This window comes from Passer domesticus, chromosome 6 (genome assembly GCF_036417665.1).
Source record: "Passer domesticus isolate bPasDom1 chromosome 6, bPasDom1.hap1, whole genome shotgun sequence".
NCBI classification, from domain to species: domain Eukaryota; kingdom Metazoa; phylum Chordata; class Aves; order Passeriformes; family Passeridae; genus Passer; species Passer domesticus.
This window is the reverse complement of record NC_087479.1, coordinates 14,288,284-14,316,093: the sequence shown is the minus strand read 5'-3', so window position 1 is coordinate 14,316,093 and position 27,810 is coordinate 14,288,284. Positions and strand designations below refer to the sequence as shown.

Sequence of the window (27,810 nt, the reverse complement as noted above, 5' to 3'; positions counted from 1 at the left end):
AGAAGCAGCACTTTTATGTTAGATTTTTTTTTAGAAATATACCTTCAGGATCTGGAGTAACTAAGAGTTCTACTTCTGTAGAAAGGCTAGTGAAAAAGTCCTTCAGGAAAAACAAGGCATCCTAATGGCAAAAAGTAAAATACAATCAGGTTAAAAAAATACAAAGAGCTAATTGTCTAAAAATACTATCTAACATTCCAGATCTATTTCTATGCAGATATGAAACAATTTTTTTTCTTCCTTTCTGATCCTTTAACATATGCACAAACCACATAGAAATCTAGGACAGAAACCAGGAAGACCCTATTAGCCACTGCCCCCTGCTCCATATAACAGGATTTCATGATCTATCTAGCTTGGTCTTAAAAATTCAGGGTTATTTTCATCATTTCTACTCTAATTTTGAAGACTGTTCCAGAACCCAGCTGTTTTAATGGCTATAAACTTTTCTCTGATTTGCAGTAGAAGGTATTTAAATATAGTTTATATTCTTCTCTAGTACTGTAAAAGTCAATCAAATCATTACTAATCAGAGCTCATCACTGCTTCATTAAAAGTCATTAATATCTATGGTATTAATGCCTTACTAACATCATAAATCTATTACATCCCAGCTTTCTTTTCAGACAGATGCATCACACTGGTGCCTTATTCATCCTATCACTGATGACAACTGGACTCTCTTCTCCATTTTTAGTTCCAGCTGGTAAGAATGACAACTTATGCAGTAATAACAAGTATTTCTAATGACTGCATGCAGCCCTGTGCTTCCAAAAAAGCTGTGGTTAATTTCATAGAAATTGTAAATTTTGTTCAGGTACAAAACATAAAAGACTTTAGAAGTAACCAAGAAAGAATATATTTCCTCCCTAGATGGCAGTATTTCCAGGCCATTTTTTCCTAGATTTGAAGATGACAAAGGAAGAAATGCCTCAACAAAGAGTAATAACTGCACTTCACATTTGCCAGCACAAACATATAGAGCTCTTACTGATTTAGAAAAACCCCACTGTTTCTTGAATATATGAAAAATACGTTGCACAAAACCCTGCTAAAGAAAGTAAAACAATTTCTGCTCTTCCTGCCACTGTAGTTGACAGCAAGACAAAGCCTTCAGGTTACAGAAGCATTTCTCAAGTGTCAAGTGCCCTTGACCAACATGTTGTGAACCACTTTGATTAATGATTAATCTTATTCAATTAAAAACAATGAAGTCACTTCAAGAACAAACAAAACCAGATCATTCAAGAATAAGCAGTTATTTTAAAAAGCTGTGATTCCAAACCCTTTATATATGATGGCCAAAAGTATCTGGTTAAAAGAAACCCCAGGTATCATTCAATAAAGAAAAAATTGTTTTATTTTTTGCACTGGCACAACCAACCTGGTCAATATTGAGGCGAAGTGGCATTAGTGAAACACGTAAACAACATTCCTGTGGGGATCTGCCAGACTCTGGACGGACATGTAAAGCTTTAACTGTTAACTGAAAAACACCAACAAGAGAAATAAAAGCACTAACATTCACAATTGTTAAATCTCAGAACACCAGCTAGGAAAAACATTTACTGGTAAATCTCTGTACTAGTACGATCCCACTTGGCAATTACAGTATTGAATAAAAACTTCCTCTGAATGTTATAAAAAAAATAAAGTTAAAAGAAACCCCCCCAAAAATTACTAAATCCTTTACAGAACCAGTAAGACTACTGTATACCACAAAAATACAAATCTGCATGTGTAATTGTGAAAGCTACCAAAGTAGTCCTGCACATCTGTTTTTAACTAACCATCTCTACCTGACATGCTGACATTCAAACTGACTCTTGAATTAGCCTCAATATGCACAAAGAGTCAAGCAAATAACTATCAACAAATTCTATTACTTCAATGTTGCACGAGCTCATGTTTCTGCTTCTGAAAGATTAAGAAATGCACATAGCCCCCACAATGACAATACTACCACTGTAAATGGAAGAAATTAACATTTCATAGCTATACCATGTTTGAATGTGCTTTTCTGGGCATCTCCTTACTGCAGTAGAGATAGAGAAATTTATTCATTTGTGATGTAGCTAAGCGATCTCTGATCTCCAGGTCTTGAACAATAAAAACTTGTCGTGACACTGGCTGCTCCAACAGACAGGAATCACCTTCTGCACCACCTGGAGGATACACCTCATGCTGGAATTTCACCTTTCAAAAGGGAAAGAAAACCAGCCTCATCAGCTTCATTGAAAAAAACATTTAACAACAGAACAGTTCTTTAAAAAAATAAAAATCAGGGAAGTATACCACATATAAGAACTTTTAAAGCTGTCTACTATTTTAAATTTACAGAAATACTATTAAGATCTCTGAACACTATTCAGGTTTTTACATATCTAGCAGCAGAAATCTTCCAATTTCTAGCTGCGTAAATGTTCGTATTTTAGCATACGAATTCAAGCCAAAGCAGAGTACTGACTTCTTTGATAAGGAAATCTTACTGACATAAGATAAGGAATGAATTTCACTTTTTTTAACATTGACTCAGCTTTTTCCTCTCAATCCTAGCACTTTTCTTACATCATGGTGAAGCCTGTACCAGACAATCTTGCAGTTCTTGAATCTTGCACCCTCCAATACTTAATAAAAAAACATTTCTTCCCTACCACCTGACTTCTCAAGTGGCTTCTTGAGGTCTCGTTTCCTGTTTCTTAGTCACTTAAATTAGAATTGAAGAAAAATGCTGAATTAGATTTATATGGAGTAATCTTCTTTCGCCATCCCTTGACGTAGCTCTCATTTCCAGCTATGGTGACCTACAAACCATGCCCTGCTCCCCAAATCCCGCCGCATCCCGGCTGGCAGCGGAACACAGCGAGGCAGGAGCGGCCCCTGCCGGCCCCGCGCTGAGCTCCAAGGCAACACCGCTTGTGACACCTTCTACTCTCCTTCACTTCTTTAACATTACTACCCAGCCACGTACCAAGTTAGGGGTCCAAGCAGGGGAAAAAAACCTTTATACTGCTTCAGTGCTAACACCAACTTTCATCAAATATCTGCAAATTGAGAGACGGCTATCATTCTACATATGAAGTTTTCCAGGTGGAATATTAAGTACTTTCGTTTTTCCTCTTGTTTATTGCAATGTCATGTTTTTTCTGGAAAAGGCTACCCTAAGTATCACGTATTTCTGGCAAGCATGAAGTGTTAATGAATTTTAGTTCCAGAAATGCACACAGACTATAAAAAGGCCTTCATTTTTACATAGTGCCTTTCATGTTTATGGAAACGTTTGAAAACATCTTATTTTAAAAGAATTCTGTTATTGATCCATTTAACATGAAATATGTTTAACGCCTTGCCAGTATTATTCACAGCACCAGAAAAAAGCATCTAGTTCCTATGTTAGAGCTAAGCACAGCCTAAAAACAACTGTAAGATATTTATGCCTGAAAAGCTCTAAATATGTTAGGGGAAACACAGAAACAATACTCTGATATAACTAGATGTTATTTCATATCCAGTTATCAAATTGACACATTGAATAGTCTCAAAATATCTATGTCTTGCTTATTTTCTTAGAACACTTAATTTCATAACAGGGGTACCTATTCAGAATGGAACTAAAGAGAGGGAAGCAGAACAGCAGTTGCAAAACTTAGTTATAATAAACAAAAACTTTTAAGAATATTGTGATGGATATCCTCCATCTTTAGAAACAAGCAAGAAAATACTATGCTAATACTAACAGTTTTTGTTGAACAAATTCTGCATTCATCACCATCAAAGTGATTGCTTAGATGTAGATACTGTTGAAAGAAATAGTACTAGAATAGTAATAGAACTCTTAATGGAAAGGTGTTATCAAAGGAGTATAACATGTGAAGATATCCACACAGAGTATGGCTGAAGTTGTTTCTGTTACTCACCTTGCTTAATTGTATTTCCATTAGGAAGTCTGGGTTTCTTCCTCTTCCTCCACATGCTGTATTCCGTCCATGCCTTGTTGGTGTATGAGAAGGAGAACTATGGGGACTTCTGGGGAAATTAAAAGAAAAAATACCCTTTTGCAGATTAAAGTTATCTCACTGCTAATCTAAAACTAAATGCACCAGATGTAACTTCTTACTATTTTAATTATATTCAAAAAACCCAATGAAATTATGTTACTGTTAACTAAGTAATTTCTTTTTGTTCAAGTAGTACACATCTAAACAGATTGCCAGATGCATGTATCCCACCAAATTAACATTCACAAAACATTTCCTTAGTTTTGGCTGTAATAATTTTATTCTCTAGCTAACATGGCATCCTGTAAATCTGACACTTATGCTTCTTAAGTCCTGATCTCTTTAGGAAAATTTGACTACCAATATTACCTAAAGCAAAACCCATCCCTCCACCCCGCTCCAAAAATCAGCAAAAATCAAAGCCAGCTTGTCCAAGTTAAGACACAGGAAAAATACACTCCGATGTATGGAGTTGAACTGAGTCAGAATCTAGATGATTTTTAAGATTCCTTCCAACCCAAATCATTCTATGATTGATTCCTTGTGAGAATGGAGTCAAGAAGCAAGCAAGGGAGACTTGAGATTGAACAATAAGATTACTCCAAATCAAAAGAAAATAAAGTATTTCGAAATGTTCTAATCCACATAATTGGATCAAACACTTACATGAAACTTTTAGCTGGAGAAGTTGGTGGTGCAGTCCCAAAATCCCTTCCACCATAAAGATGCCAAATAAGAGATATTTCCTTTACAACATAGCGTACCAGAGGAACAGGGAAATGAAGTGGAGCTTTGCTTGTATCTGTTTTTTTAACAGGTTGACTGAAATGATTTTCCTTTATGATAATTGCATCATCAACCATTATTTTTATAACTGGCTCTTCCTCTTTTTCCTAATTAGAAAAAAAAAAACATATACCATTGAGAAGGTGAGATCTGCTTTCTTTATTGAGATGTCTAATTCCTTCCTATGAAAAAGAAAACTTTTCTGTATTGTCTTCTAAAGCTTATACAACACGTGATCAGTTTAGAAATGTTTCTTATAAAGTACAGACAAAAGCATATGAAAAAAGTAGAACATGCGAAGTAGTTAAAAAGAGCAATAAAAAAACCCAAACCAAGACAAAAAACTTCCCACCCAAACTATAAACAAAACTAAGTACTAGTTGAAAGCAAGCAGAAAACCACAGAAGAGCCCAGGCCACCCTACCAGCACTTCTGAAAACAAACAAGCTCAACTATAACTGGGAAAATGCAGCTTCTAATCAGGGACCCAAGAACTAATTCTGTCTACTAAGAAGAATACCATGTTAGAATACTAAGAAACAACATGCAGAGGACAGACATTGGTGGAAAGTGACACAGAAGTTTTTCTATGAGGTTTGGCAAGAATCTTAGGTCCTTAGAAACAGTGAGAGCTTAGATTAAGAGAGAAATGAACAAAAGATTAAAAGACATGCAAAGCTGCTGTTTTGATAAATGCTGGATTTTGTTTAACACATCTTCTCCCTAACAATGCCATTATTTTAAGGTGATATCATAATGATTAAACATTACTAAAATGTAGGAAAACTGCCAATGTTTAATGTAATGCTCAGATGAGAGAACAATTACATAGTGCTGAGAAACAGAAAAGTCATATTTATTTGAAAATACTGGTACTCATTCCTAACAGCAACAATGCATGAATTCCTTCCAAACAGAAAAGCATCACTAAGCAATCACAGAAATCTATGATATCTTATTTGCCCAGGCTTTACATAAGCTTTTCTCTAATTCAGTTTATATACGGATTTTTTTTAGTAATTTTCAAAGGATCTTACAGCAACAGCAACTTTAGGAGCAAAAAGTATGCAGAAATCATCACTTTCTGCTGGAACATCTCCCATGGCCTCACTTATCAGGTGATGAGGAAATGAAGGGTAAGTGGGACTTGGCTCTTGTGAGACATTTCCACTTTCATCTGGAAACAGGAAGAGATCTGAGCAAGATGGTTCCTGAGTTTGAGATCTGTCATCTAAAACTCCTAGGAGTTGAAGGAGGGTGGAGAAAAAATATGTTTCAGTGGCAAAATCCTTGCAAAATATGAAAATTAAGTAAACTCATGTTTGCTACTTCAATTATATCAAGAAAATTTGCTTATTATATCTTGAATTAAGTCCTACTATAAATAATACACAATTCTCAAGTTTCCTATTATAGTAGTAAGAACACAGCATCAAAACCTTTCAGTACCACAGTGGCTGCCTACCCTCCACCACAGAAAAGAAGACCAGACATCATGGAAATAGTAATGGAAGAGAAATCTACTTGCAGTACAAAATCCTTATGAAATTTAAACTTGAATTGCACTCTAGCCATGATACAGAAGCCATAATCCTGTGATAAAATCAACTATCTTGTTCTATCTGCTAATTGAAAAAATTCTTTATAGCTAAAAAGTTCTTCCTGTGACTTGAAACTACCTTCTTCCTGGACCTCTCACATACAGAAGACAGGTCTATTCCTTGACACTAACTTATACTCCTACAGAATTTGGGGTCTTGACAGAGTCCCAGAGAGAGATTTCTTCCCTGCTACTTTCAGTAACTCAGTAATGTATATTTGACTAGAATCTCAAAGTACTTCTGCATTACTATTATTAAAAGCAGAAATCTGTTCCATAGTTTGAAGACTTCAGACATCCTAAGTACCAGCTCCCATTCTTATTGCAGCATCTCTACATATACAAAACTTTCAATCCCCCTTTCTTTCCAGCAAAGTTGTACTTTATGTGTAGGGGTATGCCTTCAGGGAATTCTCACCATTAGACTCTTGCTTGATGGCAGAAGCAGTCTGTTGAGTCTCAATTTCTTCCATGGCATCACTCATCAAATCCCGTAAAATCTGCTGCTCAGATTCAGCAAGGCCTGCTCCGTGGGAAGTTGGCTGGCTAAAGGTCTCTACCTGTAGGAGAGGAACTATACATAGTTACATCTCAAAAACAACAATTGTCAAAAAAGATTTTGCTAGAACAGCTTGCTTCACAGTTCCTAAACTGTGAGAAAAAACACCTTAACTTGTTAAACAGTCAAGTGATCTGAAACACCAAGCGGGATGATTCATCAAGTAGGTTAGAATATTATGGTTCAGGGTGTTTAGACCAGAATACCTGGACAGGTCATGTATGTCCTGGAATTTTCTTCTTTAGATGAGAATAAAGTACAAGAGGTAAACAATGCAATGTTTTGAAATATTTAGTGACCGAAGCAGGAAAAAATACTATTTTAAGTCTGAAATATATTTTAAATTAGATACAATTTGTTAATTTTTTTGCATAAAATCTCATATTATTTGTAAATAGAATGGGGATTAAAATTAAAATATATTACCAAGAAGCAGAAAGTTAAGCTGCTATCATTTTACTATTCTGTACCTTCATTTTTGGCTTGCTAACTCCACGTTTAACCTCTGTCTTAGCAGGTGGATGTAAATCACCATAACTTGCAATATATTGTATGAGATTCATTAGTGCAGCACACGAATCAGAGCAGGTACGAATATGGATTACATCACTGGAACAGTGTAGCTCAAAACGTGGCTTAGTCTAGATAGCAACAATGAAAAAACAAGAATAAAGTTAAAATTATCCTAGTTTCATAAAAATGGTATATACACAGCTGGTTTTAGATTATTTTACTTATCTAGTCAAAAATTAGTTTAAAAAATACAAGTAAACTGAAAAACCTTTTATTTTAAGTATAATAAAGTAATTTTCAAATCACAATTGCTCATGAAGATTTTACATTTTGTTTTGTTTGTGATTAGATACTTACTCTTTCTCCCTCAGAATCAGATTTTACTGTTGTAATGGTTAGCTCCAACAGTCCCATATCCATAACACGAACATAATCTGAAATATGATAATCAAAAAAGCTACTAAGAAAATAACAAAACCCTATATAACTACAGTTATAAACCCATTAAACCCAGCATGAGCTGTAAAGGAATCAAAGCCTTTTATATCTCTGTATTTCCTTCTTTTACAACGATTACTTTCAGAGTTCAAGTTTCAGCTACTCAAATGAAGAACTTCAACCTTTTCGGTTCCATGTATCACTCCCACTACCACCATCTGTGTGCAGTGTAATCTTTCAAGATATTTACCTTCATCCCATCTGTGTGAGTTAGAGAAACCAAGGCACACAGAAGCTGAATGACTAAACATTCTATCAATTTTTAGCTGAAGTGAGGTAGAACACATGTTCATACTGTACTAATCTCTCAGTGCCATGCATAACTTTTCTCTTTTTAAACAAAACAGACATAGCTTTACTGTGCCCCCTACTAGAGATCTCTCATTTAAGCTAAACAGACATTTGTGGGCACAAGGTTTCATTATTTCTCCAACTCATTTAGTAAACATTGATTCAAGTTCCTCAGTCCTTAAAGGTTCTTACTATTTCAATGAGAGCAACCCAGCTGGTATGATTCTTTTCACAACCTACCACTCCGCACATATAGCACCTTTCAAGTTCAACTATTTAAAATATCTATCTCATGAGACCTCTTTTCTAAGAAAATTTCTATGACACTCCAGATTTTTAAAAATGTGCTTTCTCAAATACCCATTATTAAACTGTAACAAGATCTAGAGGAATTACAAGATGTTTTTCTCTGACATACTTCTAGATTCACAAATCCAAGCCAGAGCACTCAGATTTTTATCAATATTGCACTATTCTCTCATACTCTACTTGCTGCTTCTTATCTCCTCAGTACTCTTCTTCAATAACCTTTACATATGCTGAACATGCCTGAATTTTGTTTCTTTAGGCTCTGCAATTGATTAGTCACATCTAAACCATCCTTACCTCTATGGAGGTTCACCATGACAGTGTTGCACTTGTCAGACAAATGCAAAGCAGCTTCATCTAAAATTATCCTAAGAAACAAAACCAAGATGAAATAAAAATGCTTACAGAAATGCTGCACAATTATTAAGTCAAAAGAAATTAGTATATAAAAATATTTTAAAACACAAATATACCAAGCATATCTTAAATTCAAACTCTTCACTTTAACCTTTCATAATTTTCAAATCTATCAACAATTAACCACTCTACATATTTTTCCCATTGCTAATTATATATTTTTTACGTTTCAATTTATATATTTGATCCTTCCTAGAATAAGAAATAATGCCTTAACATTCATTTATATTTTTGTCTTTTTTCTCTAAATAAAGTTAACAGAACATTTATTTCAAAGAACACTTAGAAGCTTTTATCACTAAAAATAATCAACTCGGTAGACATTTCACAAAAGAACAGGTAAAACAGTCAACTGAAGTCGCAAGAAAATTATTAGAAGTTACAGATATTTTCACTAGTCATTAAATATTCAATTAGTTAAAACACTGTTGTCAAGTAGCAAATTATAAGAAATCTTAAGGTCTTACTAATTCATAAAATAGACATAACTTCATTTCAGGATATTGCAATCTTATTAAAAATGCAGAATTGCTTGTTGTTAAAGGAAGCAATCCAACTAAAAAGTATAAATAAACAAAATTATTTAACCTAATAAAACAGAAGGATTGCATGTGAGCAAAGTCTATTTCAAAAGATGGAAACCAGTGTGATCATTTATACAACATGAAAACTTCTGAGGTCAAAAAAGCAGACAGGCATTACAAGTTTTACAGGAGCTTGCATGATTCATAATTAAATTATACCTGAGAGTAGAAGAGGATTTATCTACTGCAACACTGCTGGAAATGCTGAAAGTTTCAACAGTAAGTAGAGATCTGACTGGCAAAAACAAGGGCCTAAAAACAAATTGGAAAAACAAATTAGTGCTCTGTACCTACTTGGAAGTTCACTCAAAGCCTTCTAGATTACCTAACTCGATCTTCCCAGACCTAAGCAAGTCATATCCTCTTTTAAATTCCTTCTAGTTAAGGGATCACTGTTAAGTATTTTTTCCAAAGTACCTAAATAACTATTATTTATAGTATGGAAACTTGAACATTCTTGAAGACTGAGTATACAGCTGTAGTGTCAAGTGACATTTTCATTTTACTTACCTGTAATCAAGAGCACAACTCCACAGATGTACATGAAAAGTTGTAATTGTAGCTGGAGGACTATATCCCAGAACAGGCTCATCAGAAATATTCAGAAAATATAAAATCTAAAAATCGCAAACATATTAATACTTCAATATTGTTAAATTAACAAATAACTACACATCACAGAAGAGCAAAAAAGAAAATCTGTCGCAGGTATGACAATAAAATGTTAGGTTAGTAGAAGGAAAAGGTGTGAACAGCCACAAATATTTAAAGATGCTTACTCAATATTTTATTAGAGAGAAGCATGGAATGTAAACAACACAAAAAAAACCCCATAAAAACTGCAGCTTCAAAGGTATGGAAAAGATCAATCCACATACGCTCCAGTGGCTCCTTGTTTCACAATGCATTTTTAAGACACTGCCCAAATACAGTCTTATTCATCCCTCTTTACAGCTGTTATTACAGTGTTTGCATTTTCCTTGCTCTCTCTCTGAAAAGTTAACTTTTAGTTAACTCTACATTGCTCAAGTTATCCTCAAGTGTTTCTTGAGGGCTGGATATGGGAAATACACTCAGAACCATGTGCACATTCATAGTATAAACAGCTTTTTCATGTACTACCCCATAAAACTAGCTGCTATCCTCCTCTGTAAGATGTGTGATAGTTCCCTCTCAAACATGTTACACTACAGAAGTTCTTAAAATATTCCAGGCCTGAGGCATACCATCACTGCTAGTCTTTTAATTTTTTCTTCTAACTACCTCTTTGGACAATTTTTTATTTGATCTCTCCCCCTCCAAAAAAGATTGCCTGTGATGCACTTGGAAATGCTACTTGAGAAACATTTCACAGAGTAAAAACAGCAACATGGTGTAAAGCAGGCTACACAAACCATGACAATATTATGCTGAGGAAAAAGTAACAGCACAGCAGAGCCTAAAGCCCCAAGTTCAGCTCCACACAGTTGTACAGTAACAATGCATGTAAAAATCAGCATATTATACAGACTGGAGGATGAACAGGAGCAGACTGAGTGTCAAGGGTTACTGTCTGTAATCCAGCATGGGGCAGGTACATGCAATGACACTGCTCCTGTGATAATGGCATGTTTTGCCTCGTGCATACACACAGATCAAGGGTTTCCAGCACTGTCTGCTGTGCTCTACCTCTGCATCCACACCTATGACTACAGCCCTTCTCATTCACAAGTGTTTATGTAAACTGCTGCTCACTGCCTCTCCAAAATCCTCCAGTGCTGCTTTTCCAGCAATACAAAACAGGAAATATACAACTGAGAAATGAGACTTGAGGGATAGTGAGCAGAAGGGAAAAATACAGAAATGCTTTCAGTACTGCAAATAACATATTTGCTTGTTTTGAGGGTATTTTTAACTTAAGGATTATTTAGGTACTTGAATAATATTGCACTACTGAGATTTTTTATCTGATTTTTAAACAAAACCCAAAACCCAACAGAATGAAGTAAACCCTGCCAAGAAACTCCCTGACATGTTATGGGCAGAAAGTTAGGATGATGAGAGGAACACTACCAAGTGAATAGACAAGAAATAATTTAAATGTAAGATTATCATCTGTCAATGATCTCAAAGAAACAGGAATAAAGAAGAACACTTTCAAGAGCAGAGTATGATAATACAGCACAGCCTAACATCAAGATTTTCAATCATGATTTAGTTTGACAGTTAAGGCAATGAGACTGAAATTGAAGATGTAGTCAAGAAAACAGTAGCAACCTGACCTGTTCATGCCAGCTTAAACCTGAAGGCAACACACGGTGCTGAAGTGTGGCTCCTCGTAGTCCAACAGCCACCAGAAATTCCTGCACAACAAAGTTGCATGACTTGGCTTACATGAAACATGTAACTATTTCACATCTAGATTATGAAACTCTGTCACCCTTCTGCTCCCAAACATCTCCAGGTGTTTTCTGCTTTCCAATACAGAAACCCTGGATAACACAATATCATACTTTTTGTAACAGGACAGTGCAGAAATGGTGGCTTGGTGGTGGTGGTAGGAAGGCAGGCTGCCTACACATTTACTCTAGAATACAGCTGAAATTACCAGGAGTACCAACCTGAAGTAGATCACATGTGAGACAACCCCCACAACACTTTGCTGGTCTGCAGAACCTTTCTTTAGATAACTCAACCAACCTGTTTGTCACCACTATGCCAGCTAAGAGGTCCTCTTACAGCCGCACTAATGAATGCTACTGTCATTTACCAGTCCCATTCCAAATAGGTAAGCAAAGGCTGCCTATTAGATGACACTGCTAGTTAACTGCATTGTAATTCTGTATTTGTTCTTGCCTGTTTTAACAGCAGAGAAACTCAACAAAAACAAAAAATGTCAACTATTCAAAAAATGCATTTTGTAAAGAAATAGCATGATCAGTAAAGTGAAGCATTGGAAGAATTAGTAAATTAGACTGCTGCTTAAATTTTATAATCCACCCAAGATTCTAACAGAAAGTTGTCATTTGAAAATGAATGTCTGAGAACTATATGGCTTCTTCATCTATAACCCTTCTAACTCCCTATCTAGATGCTTCCATATAACTGAGATAACTCAACTCATAAAAATTATATAACAAATAACACAAACCTTTGTATTGCTCTCTATTTTATCTGATTGGATTTTGACTGCAACAGTCAGCATACTTGGACTATCCACTCCTACACCATCTGAAGTAGTCCTACTAAGACCATCCTCTTCAGAAAAACAAATAGTAGGCTCTAACCAATGGGGACGTATTGTGCTGGGCAGTCGTACTTCAGAGGAAGGGACAACTCCATCTACCAAACCTGCAAAGAGATTTTGGAATGAATTACCAAAGCTGTTACTGATGAAGTGTGAAGGAAAATCCTTTTTATGCTTAATGCCTACGTAATTATTTTAATTACCAAAGTTAGTCATGCACAACCAAGAACTGTGAAGGGAAGGTTATGGGTGATTCAATATTTAAAACCACAGTTCTAGCTATAATCTTCAACGTGTCTGTTAGGGATTGAGTTTTTTATTTGCCCAACAAAATAGCAAAGTTGAAATAAAGGACAGAAATCTCCTACAGATTACATGGAAGAACATGTATTTCCTCTTCATTTTATGAGATAGTGCCATGCTAATGTCTAAACATACAATAACTAAGCCTTCCACTGAAACATGAGAACCGCTGATTCACAAGCATCTGATGGGGAAACCTTCAAAGGTTTAACTACATGGAGTTACCAGACATAGACAAATGACACAGCCAAAATCCTTCACTTGTGGACAACAACCAGCTACTGAGGAAAAACAGAGCAGCCACTGGTAACCTGTAGTTTTTTCATTTAAAAAACCAATGACATTAGGAAGAGTGCATTTTCATAGTAAAGAATAGGCTGTGCAGCTATTTTGCCAGAGGATCACAATATCTCTTAAGACCAGCAGTTATATGGAAAGTTGGAGCTAAACTGTAACTAAATACAGTTATAAGGAAGTTGCATTACTGTAGCATTTAGAAACATTAGCCATAAATTACATTCATTGTGCCAAATGACACTACGAGAGAAAAGACAAAAAAATACAGCCTTTTCCCTAAGAAGACTGAAGCTTAGTTAACTTCAAATTTGGTCCCAAAGCCACCTCAATCCCACCCCTACCTTGATGATATAAATTGAGGCTGCTAGAATGGAGACAAACATAGTGTCTGTCCTCAAAGCCTTCATATTTAGTCACACTGAAAAGGGAACCACCGTTGAACTCAAACCAAAATTCACCATATTTTCCTTCCACTGTATTTCCATCATCCTGCTGAAGGAAGAAGAGAAATGATAAAATTATTGTTTGCTGACAATTTGCTGCATTTAGGCAGTCTAAACTAACACAACACTTGCTGCCAATACATGCTTTCCTGCTTGCATCTCACATGAAGCAAAGTACACAATTTGCCAAATACTGTGTTGCATTACTGCCTAGTTATAGTAGCATAAAGATTACAGAATTACTGTTAAAACAGATAAGTACATACAGCATGAAGGAGACCCATGGTCAAAACAACAAAAACCTGGCTCCAGCCCCAGTGCCTTACCTTTACATCTGTGAATATTGATACTAATCCATGTGTCACATTTAGCAGAACAGACAGAAAGCTTTGTGAGTTCTTATTCTGTGAGTCAAGCTTTTTCCTTCTGCGTGAACGATAGTTTGGATCAACAGTGGAATAATACTGTAGTGTTTCTTCCTCAGATCCACTTTCATCATCTAAAAGATAAAATGAAGTACAACTCATTCTCTAGCTAGTACACACATTATGCCAATAACTCACTGTTTCTCCATTGGTAATGCAATTCAATTTCACACTTATTTTACCCAATTCAACAGTAATCTACCTTTTTTTTTCCCCTTGGTTTTATGTTTTCCCATAAGTTTACAAAATCTTTCCACTAATACCTTAATCACTTCAGCCAATTACACTTCTAAAATACTATAGTTCTAGATAATTTATTAAGTGTATTACCATAATGAACTGCAGATTTAAATTGACTAAAGCTGTCTTTACTGAAGGTGTTGATGAGCTGGCTGGCCACAGATAGTCCAACACCGTAAGAAAGGTTTTCAAATGTTTCTACAGGAGATGGAGCTGTGGGTTCCCACAACAATAAATCATTGCTGATCCTAGAAAAAATACATTATCATTACACAAAATATTCCCATTTTGTATTAAGTCAGTCAAGCATAATTCCTTTGCAGACTTTATATAAAATTCCAGATTCCATAAGCAAATAGAGAAAAAGTTCATGAGTACAAGAAACAATAATATATTCATGAGTATAAGAAATAAAAAATGAAAGTAACTTTCATTCTGTAATTATGGTATGCACATATCAAAGTCTAACATGTGATAGTGACACAAAATCCTTTATAAGTAGCTATCTATTAGCTCAGTAGGCTGGAGGGGGAGTTGAGAAACCCCTATTTTGATCACATCAATTTTCAACTAAGTTGCAGGAGACATTCATTCTTTTGATTTCAAGTGAGTGTGTCTGTCAGGGTAAAGACATATGTGACATTCAGTACAGAAGTATTCCAACAAAATATTCAATGGAAGGTTCTGCTTTGTCACTTTGGAAGTGAAAATACTCGAAGTACTATCTACTAGAGACTAAAATAGATCAGCATTTCTCTTGCATATTTGCACAGTACAGTAACAATCTAGTAGTATTTTGCTGGTTTTCAGACAGCAAACTAACAGAAATAAATGAACACCCACCCATAAATTTGGCTCACTATCTCTATATTTTCATAAATCTTCGTGAACCTTACAAAACTGGATTAGGGGTTTTTTTCCTGACTGCCTTGCAAGCTCTAGATTTTTAGATGGAAAGAATAAAATTAAGCGCAAGTTTCTAAAGTATAATATCTGTTTAAAGAAAACATCAGAAATATTAGAGAAAAATGAAAAATTGCACAGAGATCTGAACAAAGTGTTCACTGAGAGCCAAAGATTATTTAGCTTCACCCTTTGTTCACAAAATCTGTCATAGCACTGATCAGGTGCATGACACAATGGTGTCATGTTAACTTGGAAAAATATTTATATAGCAATTTGTGTTTTTAAATAAACTATACAAATGAGTTCCTGCTATACCTGCTTAGACAACTGCTTTTATCAAAAGTGACACAGAACTGAGAGTACAGGTCATGATAATCAAGCAAAACAATTATACTTGCCTGTTGTAAAGTTTTTCATAAAAGCTTTTGTTTGGTAGTGTTAAGTGAATGTTTGGTAATGTCAGTTCCAGCACATAATGAGAATTGCTGATTGTTTTATCCTGAAACTCAGTCATTTCAACTACATCTCCTGGCATCACCATCTGAAAGAAAAAAGAAAAAAATTCTTAAGTTAAAGAAAAAAACACGACCAAAAAAAAAACCCAAAACAAAACCAAAAGTAGGAGCCAGAAGCTGCATGTAAAGTAGTGAAACTGTATTCATTTTTTCTATCATAACCACAAAGCAGTAACAAAATTTCATAGTACCTCTTCATTTTCAAACATGACCCTACGAGAAGAAAATGGAGAAGGCTCTGGTCTTCTAATATCGCAGACATCCTTCAAAGAATGAGACCCTCCTTCTTCTTCCTCTTGGAAGTTATTATCACCTTCTTCCTCCTCAGCTGCTATCCTTTCCAGAATAGAGTGCACAGCCAGAGGGTTTATTTTCAATACAATCCTGACATGGGAGAAGTTAAGCAGAATACTCCATCAAGAGATGCTCAAAATGTTTATATTTATGCTCTGTCACATGTCCACTAGTTCTACTGGCTTGCCATTAAATACACATAGACTAAATAACTCAAAATTCCCGGGACTTTTTTATTAGATAATAACATATTTTATTACCCAAAACAATACTACTAAGAAAAAAACTAACTTACATACACAAAGGGACATGGGTGAAACATCAGGTGAAAGAAAGTATTAACATTTTTTTTTCAACTCCATCAGGTGATCATACAGGTGACATAAGAAAAGTCTCTCCCAAAATAAAAAAAAAAAAAACAAGCACTCTCCCAAAATAGAACTTGCTTCACTAGACCATTAACAGCTATTAAAAATGCTCTACTGCATGGTGTAGCTTCTTACATGTAAACAATGTTATAGAAAATTTTATTTGTGGCATTATAAAAGAAAAAATGTCCACATAAACTTACTGTCAGAAAGCCACTGAATTTTGGGCCAAACAATGTACACAGAAAATTCTGTACCAAATCTAAAATTACCTCTTTAAACATCTTATTACATGCTTTAGCTACCAGGTCCTTCTCTTCAGTAAGCCTGAAGTACTGTATTGCCTCGCCTGTGATATAAGATGCAATAGTGCAATCACAATATAATTATTCGTACTATTCTTATGGCTTATATTATTTTGAGGCAAAATTCAACTAGGGTGGGTGGTTTGGTATCCAGTCATGAATGCAGGAGAAAAGATAAAGTAAAAAGAAAATGGGAAAAAGTTTCAAGTCTCTAATCATTTACCCAACTTTCAGTGAAATTTACTCAAGTCCATGCAGAAGTCATTATACATTAAAAACCGTATTTCATTATTTCGCATGTAGAAGTTCCAGGGGATTTTTATAAATTCTTGGAGTCTTTTTAATAGTTACATGTTCTTTCTTTGCAAATTATTTTCAATCATTTACCATACAGGCATTCTGGATTAAAATTAGAAAAACAACAGTGCTTAATAAATATTTAATCAATCCTCATTAAACATATGAAAATTTATTTTACCGAGGCCAGTCAAAATTGTCTGATGATGATGTTATATCTCCATCTGTGCCACCTGACACCTGAAAAAATTTTACTGGTGTTTCTGCATTATCTTCTTCAAATGAACCTGAACAGAAAGAGATTTTTTAGAAATTAACAGATGAATGACAACTGCTAACTTCAGGTTAGCCACTCCTCAGGTTGGAGTCATACAAGACTAACTTGCCAATGCTACTTACTAAGCTACTTAGTCAAATTTTTTTCATCCCTTCTTCCAAAAATGTAATATTAACTTTTAGAAAGAGAAATTACTTCACATTATTTTTACCTAGCAATAGTTAGAAAATCAGATGCTTCCAATGCATAGATACCAGCATTTATATTTATAGCATCACTGTATTTTGTCACAACCTTGATTAAGTACACAAAATGAGTCAGCAGAGAAGATTGCAAAAATAAACCAGTCTCACAGATTTTTTTTATTTTGAAAGATACCAGAGGCATGAAATTATTAAATTTTTTCAATGACAGTAATTTAGGAAATCAGTCTTGGCATCACAGCACTTTCAGGGTTGAAAAGGACTGCTGGATATTAACTAGCCCAAGCTTTCTGCCTACAGCAGGTTACACAGGAACTCATCCAAGGTGGATTCTCAATGTCTCCAGACAGAGAGACTCCACAACCTCCCTGGGCACCTGTTCCAGTGCTCAGCCACCCTCAATGCATAGAAGTTCTTCCTCATGTTAATGTGAAACCTCTTGTGTTTCAGTTTATGGCCATTGTTCCTCATCCTGCCTCTGGGCACCACTGAAGAGAGTCTGGCACCATCCTCTTGGCACCTGTCTTTGAGATATTTACATACTTATGAGATTTCCCTCTCAGCCTTCTCCAGACTGATCAGGCCCAGCTCCTGCAGCCTCTCTTCATAATAAAGATGCTTCAGACCCCTCACTAGCTTCATGGTCTCCACTGGACCCTCTGCAGGAGCTCCTTGTCTTTCAGAACTGGACACACAGCCTCTCCTCCTAGTGGTATTGCTTGGACTTACGTTGGTATTTAGTACAGAACACAGAATTACAGTAGAGGTATCATATCTACTCCAAAATTCAGGTGGAAAGACACTCCCTGGGTTACTCGATATCAGAGGACCTTTTTCTGAACTACACAGTACCTAGAAAAATTAAAAAGGACTTCTGAATATAATATATTAACATTCTTACCAGTTAGCTCTTTAAAGGTAAGCTCTAATTTAACTTGTTCTGGAGTCGACCCTCCTATAAATTCAGTTTTAAATTCCATATCTGTAAATTCAAGATGAAGAATCTCCTTCTGAAGTGATTTCTTAAACCATGGTCCTCTTTCCTGATCTGACCGTAGATCAGGTATTGGGAAGCGAACAGAGAGTTTTAATGCTGGGGCAGTGACTTGAACTGAAACTCTACAGTTTGCAGGAGTATGTGAGTCATCCAGAAAAACTTCAGTAAATGCTTTATGCTAAAAGAACCAAAAAACAAAAGACAAACCAAAATGAATTTAAAAACCCACTGAATTAGAGAAAATAGCATTAAAAGTGACTATGGGGAAAGCTTTTGATGATATAGTATCTGAACATGAAAAATATTATTTATATATCACAGAAAAAACACATCAAGACTGACTGCAACTGTTCTTTGGATATTTTTCTATTATTGGTGTCATAAAGATTCTACTTAGAAGTCAGGTTTTTGCAGAGATCAGCAATCTTTAAAAAGAACTGTTATTTTTGCAATTTTTTTCCTCTTAAATTAGATGGTGAGAGTACCGAACAATATTCAGCTGCAGTTAGGAAATACCATGTCTCACTTGGCATGTGACACTTGTTTAAAAACTGCTGCTGTTGAAGAAATAGGAATTACTATCATGTGTATTTGTCCCCTTCAGGAAGTCAGGGTGTCCAGCTCCTGTCACTGTCATGTCCTTCATACCATCCCCCTTTTGCTGATTATTGAAAGGAATCAAACTTGCAAGACAATTATATTTACAGAAATAACTGATGTCTTACAATTTTAGCAGTCTCTTAAATAGTTTTGAAAGTTGATTTTTCCGTAATCAGTAAATGCAGCAATAAAATTATATAAAGATTTTTGTTGCTGTGCAGAAAATCAGTTAAATGCATTAATCATTCCTCAAGTATTTTAAGAAAAGTCTTTACGTTTAATGCTATTGTAATAACCCAAACCAAGGCAAATAAGCTTCAATTTCTTTCTGTTGGTCCCAGATTACTAGAATGCAATGCATAAACCTCCTATTCTCTCTGTCACCTACCCAAAAGCAAGTTAATACACAGCAGAGGCAGCTAGGCTGATTGTGACAACTAAAGATTTCAACACAGAAGTGGAATTGTTAGCAACACTTTATATCAGCTGCTAGAGAGCATGATGGGACAGATTAGGGATGAGAAGTCAGTCAAGATTACTCTTTTTTGCCCAGTTCTCCTTCCTTCAAAGAAGCTGAGAACTTATGCAGTTTTTGAAGCGTCTACCACTGTCTTTTGGTCTGTTTTCAAGCACACAATCACTGAATGCAAAATGAAACTGTCAGAAGTTGGAAAAACCAAACAAACCCCAGTCAACCAACCAAACAAAAAAACCTCTCACACTAAAAAAAAAAGCACCTCAGCCACCAAAAATCAATCAGAACTAGCAGTCACCCTGACTTCCTCCTGCAAAGATCCCCAGCAAGTTTCTTAATCAATTTCACTTTAAACTTACCAGACTTATGTGCTTATTGTAAGAAGCATACATGTGAGATGCCATCATCTCCACTGTAGTTAGTTTCTGGGGTTGAAGTAAGGAATTTAATCTGTCTACAATACTAATATCCAGCTCACAAAACACTGGACTTAACTTTATTTGTAACTCTGCTTTCTGTGGAACAGAGCTGAGTCTCCCTTGACTACCCTGAAAAGAGAGAGAAAAAACACTAAAATCTTCAACACAACACAGTGAAACAAATTATAATAAGTAGGAGTTAAGAACTCTGTTTTACAGTCAATTTTCTGTTCAAATGAACCAAATTAGACAAAGGTAATTCTACAGAAACTTAGTCATTTTCATCTCCCACCTTACCTGAGGTCCTCTATTATCTAAATGCTTATAATGCAGCTGAAGGCATGGCATAGAATGAGAATCATTTCTTTCTTCAGAATGAAATGTCAGCAGCTTCAGGAAAAAAAAAAGTTCAAAATGTTTAATAAATAGGAAGGAGTTGCCACAGGAAAATATATATGACATTTTCCCTAGAACAGACAGGTAACCCCACACTGAAGTCAGTGAACAGAGCCCCAGCTCAACTGTTTACTCAATCTACATGTTCAGCTACCTACTGGATATCTGACCATTACAAGAGCTGCAAGAATAATCACCACCACAAGAAACCTTTGCATTGCTCAACTCCATTGCTTAGAATATTTTCAAAAAACTAATGCCCAAACCATGTTAAGCATATTTAAGAAGTAACTAACCAAGTTTGGCTACTTGGTGCTGTTCCTGTCAGGTATGACAGAAGTTGGGTTCACTATGTCAGCTCAGAATTAAAACGTAAGTTTTATCTTAAAACTGTACCATATTTAAAAAAATGAAAAACATTATGAAACATTTAAATTACAACAATCTTAAAATCTAGCATTCTCAGTTATACAATTAACATCTCTTTTTTATGGAACTCCCTTTATTTTTAACATACCTCTGTATAGTGAGGCTGCATGGAATGAGAGTCAGTAGAAAAAAGGCATTCCAGGAACTCCATGTCACCAATGGATAAGTCAGTACTAAAACTTCGTGAGGCAGTCCTTTGTCTTTGCTCATAAGACACTTTGATGCCAGTACCTATAAACCTAGATTATTAAAATTAATAATTATTAAAAGTAGTATAAATCACTAAAAATTATAAAAAGTCAAGACTTAAGTAGGTAAGAAAGGATCACTATAATAATTTTAAAATCATTAAAACACCATAATTTCTCCAAATACATGAAAATATCGAATTATAACAGATTGAGCAACAGACAATGAGGCTCATGTTACATAATCAACAATGGTCAGCATAGAGAAATTTGTAAACAACATTTTAGGCATCTAATTTGAGGTGCAGTTCATATAAAACTAACATCCTTAGGTAGACAATGAAGTCAAATGTCTCACAAAGTATAAACTACATATATAAGGTAAGAAAATATATATACCCTTAAATATTTTACTTCATACACTGTACTGGGATGGTAAAAGGCAAAAAAAGACTGTTGCCTGACTTTATTATCTTGTTCTCACTTAGGCTTTATCCCTACTGGTATCACATTTTGCACTAAGTAAAACCCTAAGCTCCTTCAAGCAGTAATCACTACATTGGAATAACAACACTTCTGTAAAACACAGCTATTTCTAAAAAAGATATTTACTTAATTATTCTTGACTCTCTAGGCTTCTGTCATAGAAACTGTACCTAATTTCATTAGTCTATTAAAAAGCTAGATGGTTTTAGTGTTTATTGTTGTTTCTTCTTCTGTTTCAATTTTTTTTTAAAAGACGTCTTGGACAACAGATGTCAAAATTCAAGACTATTTTGAAATTAATAAAGAAGTCTAAAGCAATTCAAATATTAAGTGACACAATTCCTATGGAAATAAACTTACTTTATTCAAATTTACTTAAAATATATTTTTGTTACTTATATTTATTAATAAGCAAAGTTATACCTAAGGTGATCATGAGAACAAGCTGCTGCAAATACTTCTCGGAAGGACAGAAAATCTTCTGTTGAAAACTTAACTGGCTCAATCTTTTCTATTCGGGCAAAGAAATCCCGAGCCATTGGTGTCAATGGGTTAAGGTTCAGTGAACTTTCAGGTGGGGGTAAAGGGTCAATATGAAGTACAGACACTGAGAAAGTTCCAACTGCCAGTCTAAAAAGTAGCTCAGGTCTGGATTCATCCACAGAAACAGATCTGGATGGAATAGCTGAAATACAAAATTAAGTTCACGTAATTTTTCAGCAATAACAGTTATAAAATCATCTTACTTTTGATTTTCATTTCTTTTTACCAATTTGCTGCTTAACAATTCATTTTCATAATCATCTATCTGTTGTTACTTACATGTCCTTCTTATGGAAGTCTGGTGAACCATATTGGCTGTTAGCGAGGAACCTCTTGGAGGCTGCAATTCTTGTTTGTTACGATCAAGAAAATCACCCCAAGTCGGTTGCAGCTAAAACAAAAAATATATATGATCTTAAATTTGCAAAGCATTGTTACACATTAGATCAAACATAAATAATGAGGTAAATCACCACAAAACTCCAACATGCATAAACAAACAATGGCATGCTATGTCATGGAGAATTAGTGCTCAACTTTCAATGCAGGTATGCTTTATTTCAAGATATGCTTTTTAATTCCACAGGTTTTTAAGGCTAAAGTTGCACTCCTCATGAGCATACATTTTCTAGTTCTACAGCTGCTCTCCACAGTTTTCATCAAGGGAAACATTAGGTACACCACATTTGGGAAAGTTGGTGATAACAACAGCATAGCTTTTATACTGTTTGAGGAAAAATTTAATACTACAATTTCGTACAACACTGCCTGTGTAGTCTATTTTAAAAGAAAACCAGGTGGCACACATGCAGTAATTAAAAGGAAAATAAATCATGAAGCATCCTATATAAGCTTCAAGGCATTTGAAAACACATTTCCTAAATGAGAATAATTCCAATACCATTTCCACAGCAGAAAAGGAATACTATCAGCTCTAAACATTTAAATTGTTCTAGAATTTTGCAACAGTTCCTGACATTGTAAAGAATGTAGCAATTATGCAACAGATTCAGGCAGAAGTGTTAATTTCTAGAAGATTCCAAATGCAGTTAATACTATACCACTGTAGTGCTCAGTGGAGAGCCTGCTGGTGTAGTTGTGTATGTACTGGTTAAAGACAAGTCTAGATCCATGGTTGGAGGATCTCCAAGAGGTGGAAGGGAAGAAAGGCTGTGGGACATGTCCATTTCAGCCATTGAGAAGAAAACTTCTTCCTCTAGTAGAGAACCACAGATAATAAAGAGCTATTTACTAATTTTAAAAAACCCCTTTATTTCTAACAGAAATGTATTCTTAAGTCTAAAGTCATAACTGTTAGACAGAATAACCAGCTAAACACATAATTTACAGAAGTTCCAAGTTTTCTTGACATTAAACTAGGAGAGTCTATGGAGAGACATTTAAATAAAAATCAAGAGAGAAAAAAACCTCATGAATATTAGAACAGTTAAATCTCTCATTTTCATATTCAAGCTGGTATAACTTCTATAAATTGATACATTCTCCTTTTGACAAATCAAAGTATTTCACATTAAAAATAATTAGCAAAAAAGTATTCACATAAAATCACATAAATACAACTATTATTCTAGATGTAATTTCCTCAACCACACATTTGAAAAGATGTCATGCTGTATGTGTTTTCAGCATGTTTCACATTAACATAAACAGAACAATTTTAAGGAAATACTGAATCAAGTCCAGCCTGATACCTAAACTAGTTAAATTTTTACTGAACTTTACAATTAATGGCATATAATTACTTCAGGTCAAACTTGTTTCAATACATAAATTGGTAAGATGAAAAGATGAACAATCAATTTAAACAATCTTAACCACAGGTTATTTGCATCATCTTTTATACTTGCCACGACTAGAAGGCGTTCTGGCACTCTCTGTCTCATAGAAGCTTTGTTCAGATGATGCTCCTGCAGACAAAGACTCTTTCCTCAAATATCGTTTCAGCTCCATCTGAATCCGATACTCATCCTCCTGTTGCATGGGCCGGTTCTTCCTATCTTTATTTGACAGTTCCATCCTGCTCAGACTCTCTGAATTCAAAAAAATGGACAGAAATCCTACTGTAATTTCCTTAACTGTATCCCTAATAAAATTCAAAAATTAATCTGAAAATGGATCATTGGTGTATACATATACATTTGCATGTGTGGTTATATACATGTCTATTATATATGAGATGTGTGTATTTGTGCATTTTGTTGGTTTGGAGGTTTTATTTGTTCACATACAGATTACTCTCTTCCTAGCATTTATTAACTTCACAGATGATGGAAACATTTCAAGGTTATATATGCAGCGTGTTAGCATATAATATACATACATTTCTCAGTCAGCTTTGGGGACTAAGGCCACAACTTCTTAAAGGTTTTACTATTAAGGCATTATTAAAGTTTCAGGTCTGAAGAAAACCTGGGAAATTGTATGTAATACTTCCCCAGTTGTCCAAAAACAATGAACATGTCCAATAACACAAGTATATCAATATTAGAAGAATATTAAGCACCCACCCAGGAGATGACATATCTTTCAAACAAATTATTTACCCTAACAAGTGTTGTTACATAAAATAGTGAGGGGAATAAACCCAAACACTCTCATACTTCTACTGCAGTAACTGAAACACTGCTTTTACTTCTTCACAAATACAGACAAACAAACTCAATTACAGTCTGTTCTATATTTTCTGTGCCTGCCACCATAACATAGGACAGAGAAGTGAAGTTCCTCTTGTGAAACAGAAACTGCAAGAACCAGAATTTGTTCGGTCTCCTGGTTTTCTCCACCTAGAATTTCCTCATTTCTTGTATTATTATACAGTCATGTGTCAAGCCTTATTTGTTGGGGTTTTTTTTTCATTACTAGATGTACAATTTGCAATTGAAAACAAAAAAAATAATCATAGTGCTAACTCACAGCAGCTATAAAGCATTTTACTAATATCAGATAAAAGTTCTCAATAATGTACCATCACAATTTTTTTTCAACTGAGGAAACATTTTTATCTTGCAAAATTTTTTTTTTGTTTCTTGTAATACTTGCCTGGTCCAGCAATAGCTGCTACCATGTCCAATAGAAGATGAACCTGCCTTGGTGACAGAAACAGATGTACAGAATCTATTTGTCCATCTATATCCAACTAAAAAGAAAAGAAAATAATATTGTCAAGAACACTCAAGGAATTTTTCTTTACTTTACTTGAATGTGTTATTTGGATAATAGATTTTTATAGTGGGAAGAATACAGTCATTATACCAGTATCTTCTATAAAACAACGAGAAACATAATTTTGTGTTTCTTCCAACCTGTAGCTTGGCAGGATTAATGCAGATGTGTCATTGACTATCAGCTTAAAATAAATACACAATTTCATAACAGAAAAAAAATCAATAATTCCATTAATCTGTTTTTTTTTTCTTTAATAATTCCCAAAGTAATAAAAAACAAAGTTAGTTTTTCTTATTAGGTATTCAAGTAACCACCTTATTAGGTATTCAAGTAAGTACCTTTTGAAATAGACCTTAAAACAATAAAAGGTCTTCTGTTTTGTATATTAATACTTTTGAAATTGGCAGCATTTCTCTATTTCACACCAAGGAAATGTTATTTTACTTTTCAAGGACTCTTAACTGAATAAACAAGAACAATTAAAGATGGACTAGAAATTGCTGGACATAAAAAAAATCCTTCTCTACCACAGCAGAAACTTTATGCTTTCTATAAAATATGGTACATTATACAAAACAGGTCAACAGCCAATTTAAAAACTGCAGAGATGGGGAATACATTACACAGCTTTACTTATATACTCACTACCATGTCTACTTGCTTTGTGAACACTTAAATTCAGTCTCTCTAACACAGGAATTCTCATTTAACAAATTTCAGTGTGCCCTGACTCATCTGACTACCATAAAGAAGTTTTTTTATATATATTTATTAGGTTAGAACATAAGGAATCAACATGAAAACTATTGCAATTCTGTTCCCCTGAGAATATTACACCTTCTTCATATGTACTAGAAAAAAATAATTCTACAGAACTACTCATTTAGTTAGACACCAGGAAAGCATGACTAACCTTAGCTCCAGGAAGCACTTCATTTTGTTTTAACGTTAGGCTTAACTCCATTCTACCAATCAGCTTACAGATCTGTACAGGGTCAGAAGGAGTAATTTCTGGCAAGTTTCTTGTTAATTGTGGATGTGGCTCATAAGTGATTTTTGGATTCCAGCTAGGCGAAAGCTTTGGTTCCATTGCCTTAAAAAGTTACAGATAAAGGAATAAGAATGTATCCCATTTCTTAGGAAAAAAATGCAAAACAATAATTTAAAATAAGCCTATCACACAAATAATCACTTTATAAACTATAAATGTGATCAAGGCTTTAAAAACACGTATAGGTAACTGTGAAAAAACAAAGCACATAGAATGTGAAGCATTACACCTTTGAAAAAAAAAGAGCAAGTTTCCACAGAACAGTGAATTGTAGGGTCCTTAAATTTCTAGTTCTTAAAGTTGCAACCACATTCCAGCACAATACATCCTAATTTCTACTCAGTCCTCAAGTCCATTTCCTTGCCACTCCTCAAAATCAACAGGAACTGATTATAAAACTTCCCAAACACAGATTTAAGTACAAGTTCAACTCCTGTATCCTTCAGAATTAATGTAATATATTAGCATAACAATCTATTCTTTCATCAATTTACATCCTTATATAATGTATTTATTTTTACCAGCTGTGTAGCTGAACACACTGGGGAGGACTTTGCTGATGCAGGAAACTCATCCCAATAGAAAGAGACACCTGAGAGCTGCAGTAATTTGTGAGCAAAAGCTGTGGGCTGATGAACATTAATTCCAGAGCACTCATCTGCAGTTTCATCACAGTACATAGTTCTGGGAGGCAAAAGAAAGGAAATTAAGACAGTGGGTGCATACAAATTGTTACTTCTCTTGTGCCTTTTAACCTTTAAGTTTGTACATGGTCTCTCTCTTCATACTTTTACAGTGCTGTTCACTGTCATGAAATGAAAATCCACCACTCTCTGGGAATGGGTGGAAATCTTAACTTCTCTATGGGACACCACTAGAAAACCAAGACGTGCTTCCAATGTGAACATACTCCAGAGAACACAATAACCTGAAGCTTATAAATGTTTAAAACTAAATATATTTCATTAGCAATTCTGAATAAGCATCAGTTTTATTTGATACTGATCTCAATATTCTGCAAGCAAGTATGATTACATTCTCCCACAGGTTGAAAAAAATCTACATTAAGAACACATACATGTTCAAAGTAATTACAGAATTTACACGGGCTGTTTTGAAAGCTCACAAAGAACCTAAATTCTTTCAGGGCTTTGGATTTTTTTTCAGGACTATACCTTTTTTTCTAAAATTATTTAAAGTATCTTACTCAAAAGGGTCACTTCCCTTTCTAATTGTATACATAGCCTGACTGGCCAACAATATACACTGACTGTTGAATGTCTGAGAAATGTTATTCATTAACTGTAGAAGTAGATGAAAATGTATATTGGGAAAAAACACAACTCTTTTAACTTGATGGTTAAATAACTTTAGCATAAACATGCT

At 34.8% G+C, this 27,810-nt stretch overlaps 1 protein-coding gene across 3 annotated transcripts in view; it reads right to left on the bottom strand.

Annotated features, from left to right (window-relative positions):
- Positions 1 to 27,810, bottom strand: part of ATG2B (autophagy related 2B) — a 44,425-nt gene that overhangs the window by 9,304 nt on the left and 7,311 nt on the right. The window contains exons 5-35 of one of the 3 annotated variants that reach the window (XM_064423455.1): positions 26,946 to 27,108; positions 26,287 to 26,466; positions 25,244 to 25,344; positions 24,056 to 24,234; positions 23,249 to 23,403; positions 22,467 to 22,578; positions 22,068 to 22,329; positions 21,059 to 21,209; positions 20,443 to 20,535; positions 20,086 to 20,274; positions 18,556 to 18,829; positions 17,356 to 17,461; positions 16,102 to 16,294; positions 15,794 to 15,936; positions 14,580 to 14,737; positions 14,151 to 14,323; positions 13,723 to 13,873; positions 12,686 to 12,885; positions 11,817 to 11,897; positions 10,066 to 10,172; positions 9,715 to 9,807; positions 8,852 to 8,922; positions 7,814 to 7,890; positions 7,414 to 7,584; positions 6,803 to 6,944; positions 5,822 to 6,024; positions 4,665 to 4,891; positions 3,918 to 4,023; positions 2,002 to 2,196; positions 1,385 to 1,486; positions 43 to 121 (exon numbers count right to left, since the gene is read on the bottom strand). In XM_064423455.1, the coding sequence (XP_064279525.1) occupies positions 43 to 121; positions 1,385 to 1,486; positions 2,002 to 2,196; positions 3,918 to 4,023; positions 4,665 to 4,891; positions 5,822 to 6,024; positions 6,803 to 6,944; positions 7,414 to 7,584; positions 7,814 to 7,890; positions 8,852 to 8,922; positions 9,715 to 9,807; positions 10,066 to 10,172; positions 11,817 to 11,897; positions 12,686 to 12,885; positions 13,723 to 13,873; positions 14,151 to 14,323; positions 14,580 to 14,737; positions 15,794 to 15,936; positions 16,102 to 16,294; positions 17,356 to 17,461; positions 18,556 to 18,829; positions 20,086 to 20,274; positions 20,443 to 20,535; positions 21,059 to 21,209; positions 22,068 to 22,329; positions 22,467 to 22,578; positions 23,249 to 23,403; positions 24,056 to 24,234; positions 25,244 to 25,344; positions 26,287 to 26,466; positions 26,946 to 27,108 (4,637 nt within the window). Of the gene's footprint in view, positions 1 to 42; positions 122 to 1,384; positions 1,487 to 2,001; positions 2,197 to 3,917; positions 4,027 to 4,664; positions 4,892 to 5,821; positions 6,025 to 6,802; positions 6,945 to 7,413; positions 7,585 to 7,813; positions 7,891 to 8,851; positions 8,923 to 9,714; positions 9,808 to 10,065; positions 10,173 to 11,816; positions 11,898 to 12,685; positions 12,886 to 13,722; positions 13,874 to 14,150; positions 14,324 to 14,579; positions 14,738 to 15,793; positions 15,937 to 16,101; positions 16,295 to 17,355; positions 17,462 to 18,555; positions 18,830 to 20,085; positions 20,275 to 20,442; positions 20,536 to 21,058; positions 21,210 to 22,067; positions 22,330 to 22,466; positions 22,579 to 23,248; positions 23,404 to 24,055; positions 24,235 to 25,243; positions 25,345 to 26,286; positions 26,467 to 26,945; positions 27,109 to 27,810 lie in introns of all 3 variants that reach the window. The other 2 variants (XM_064423454.1, XM_064423453.1) reach the window with 2 other exon arrangements.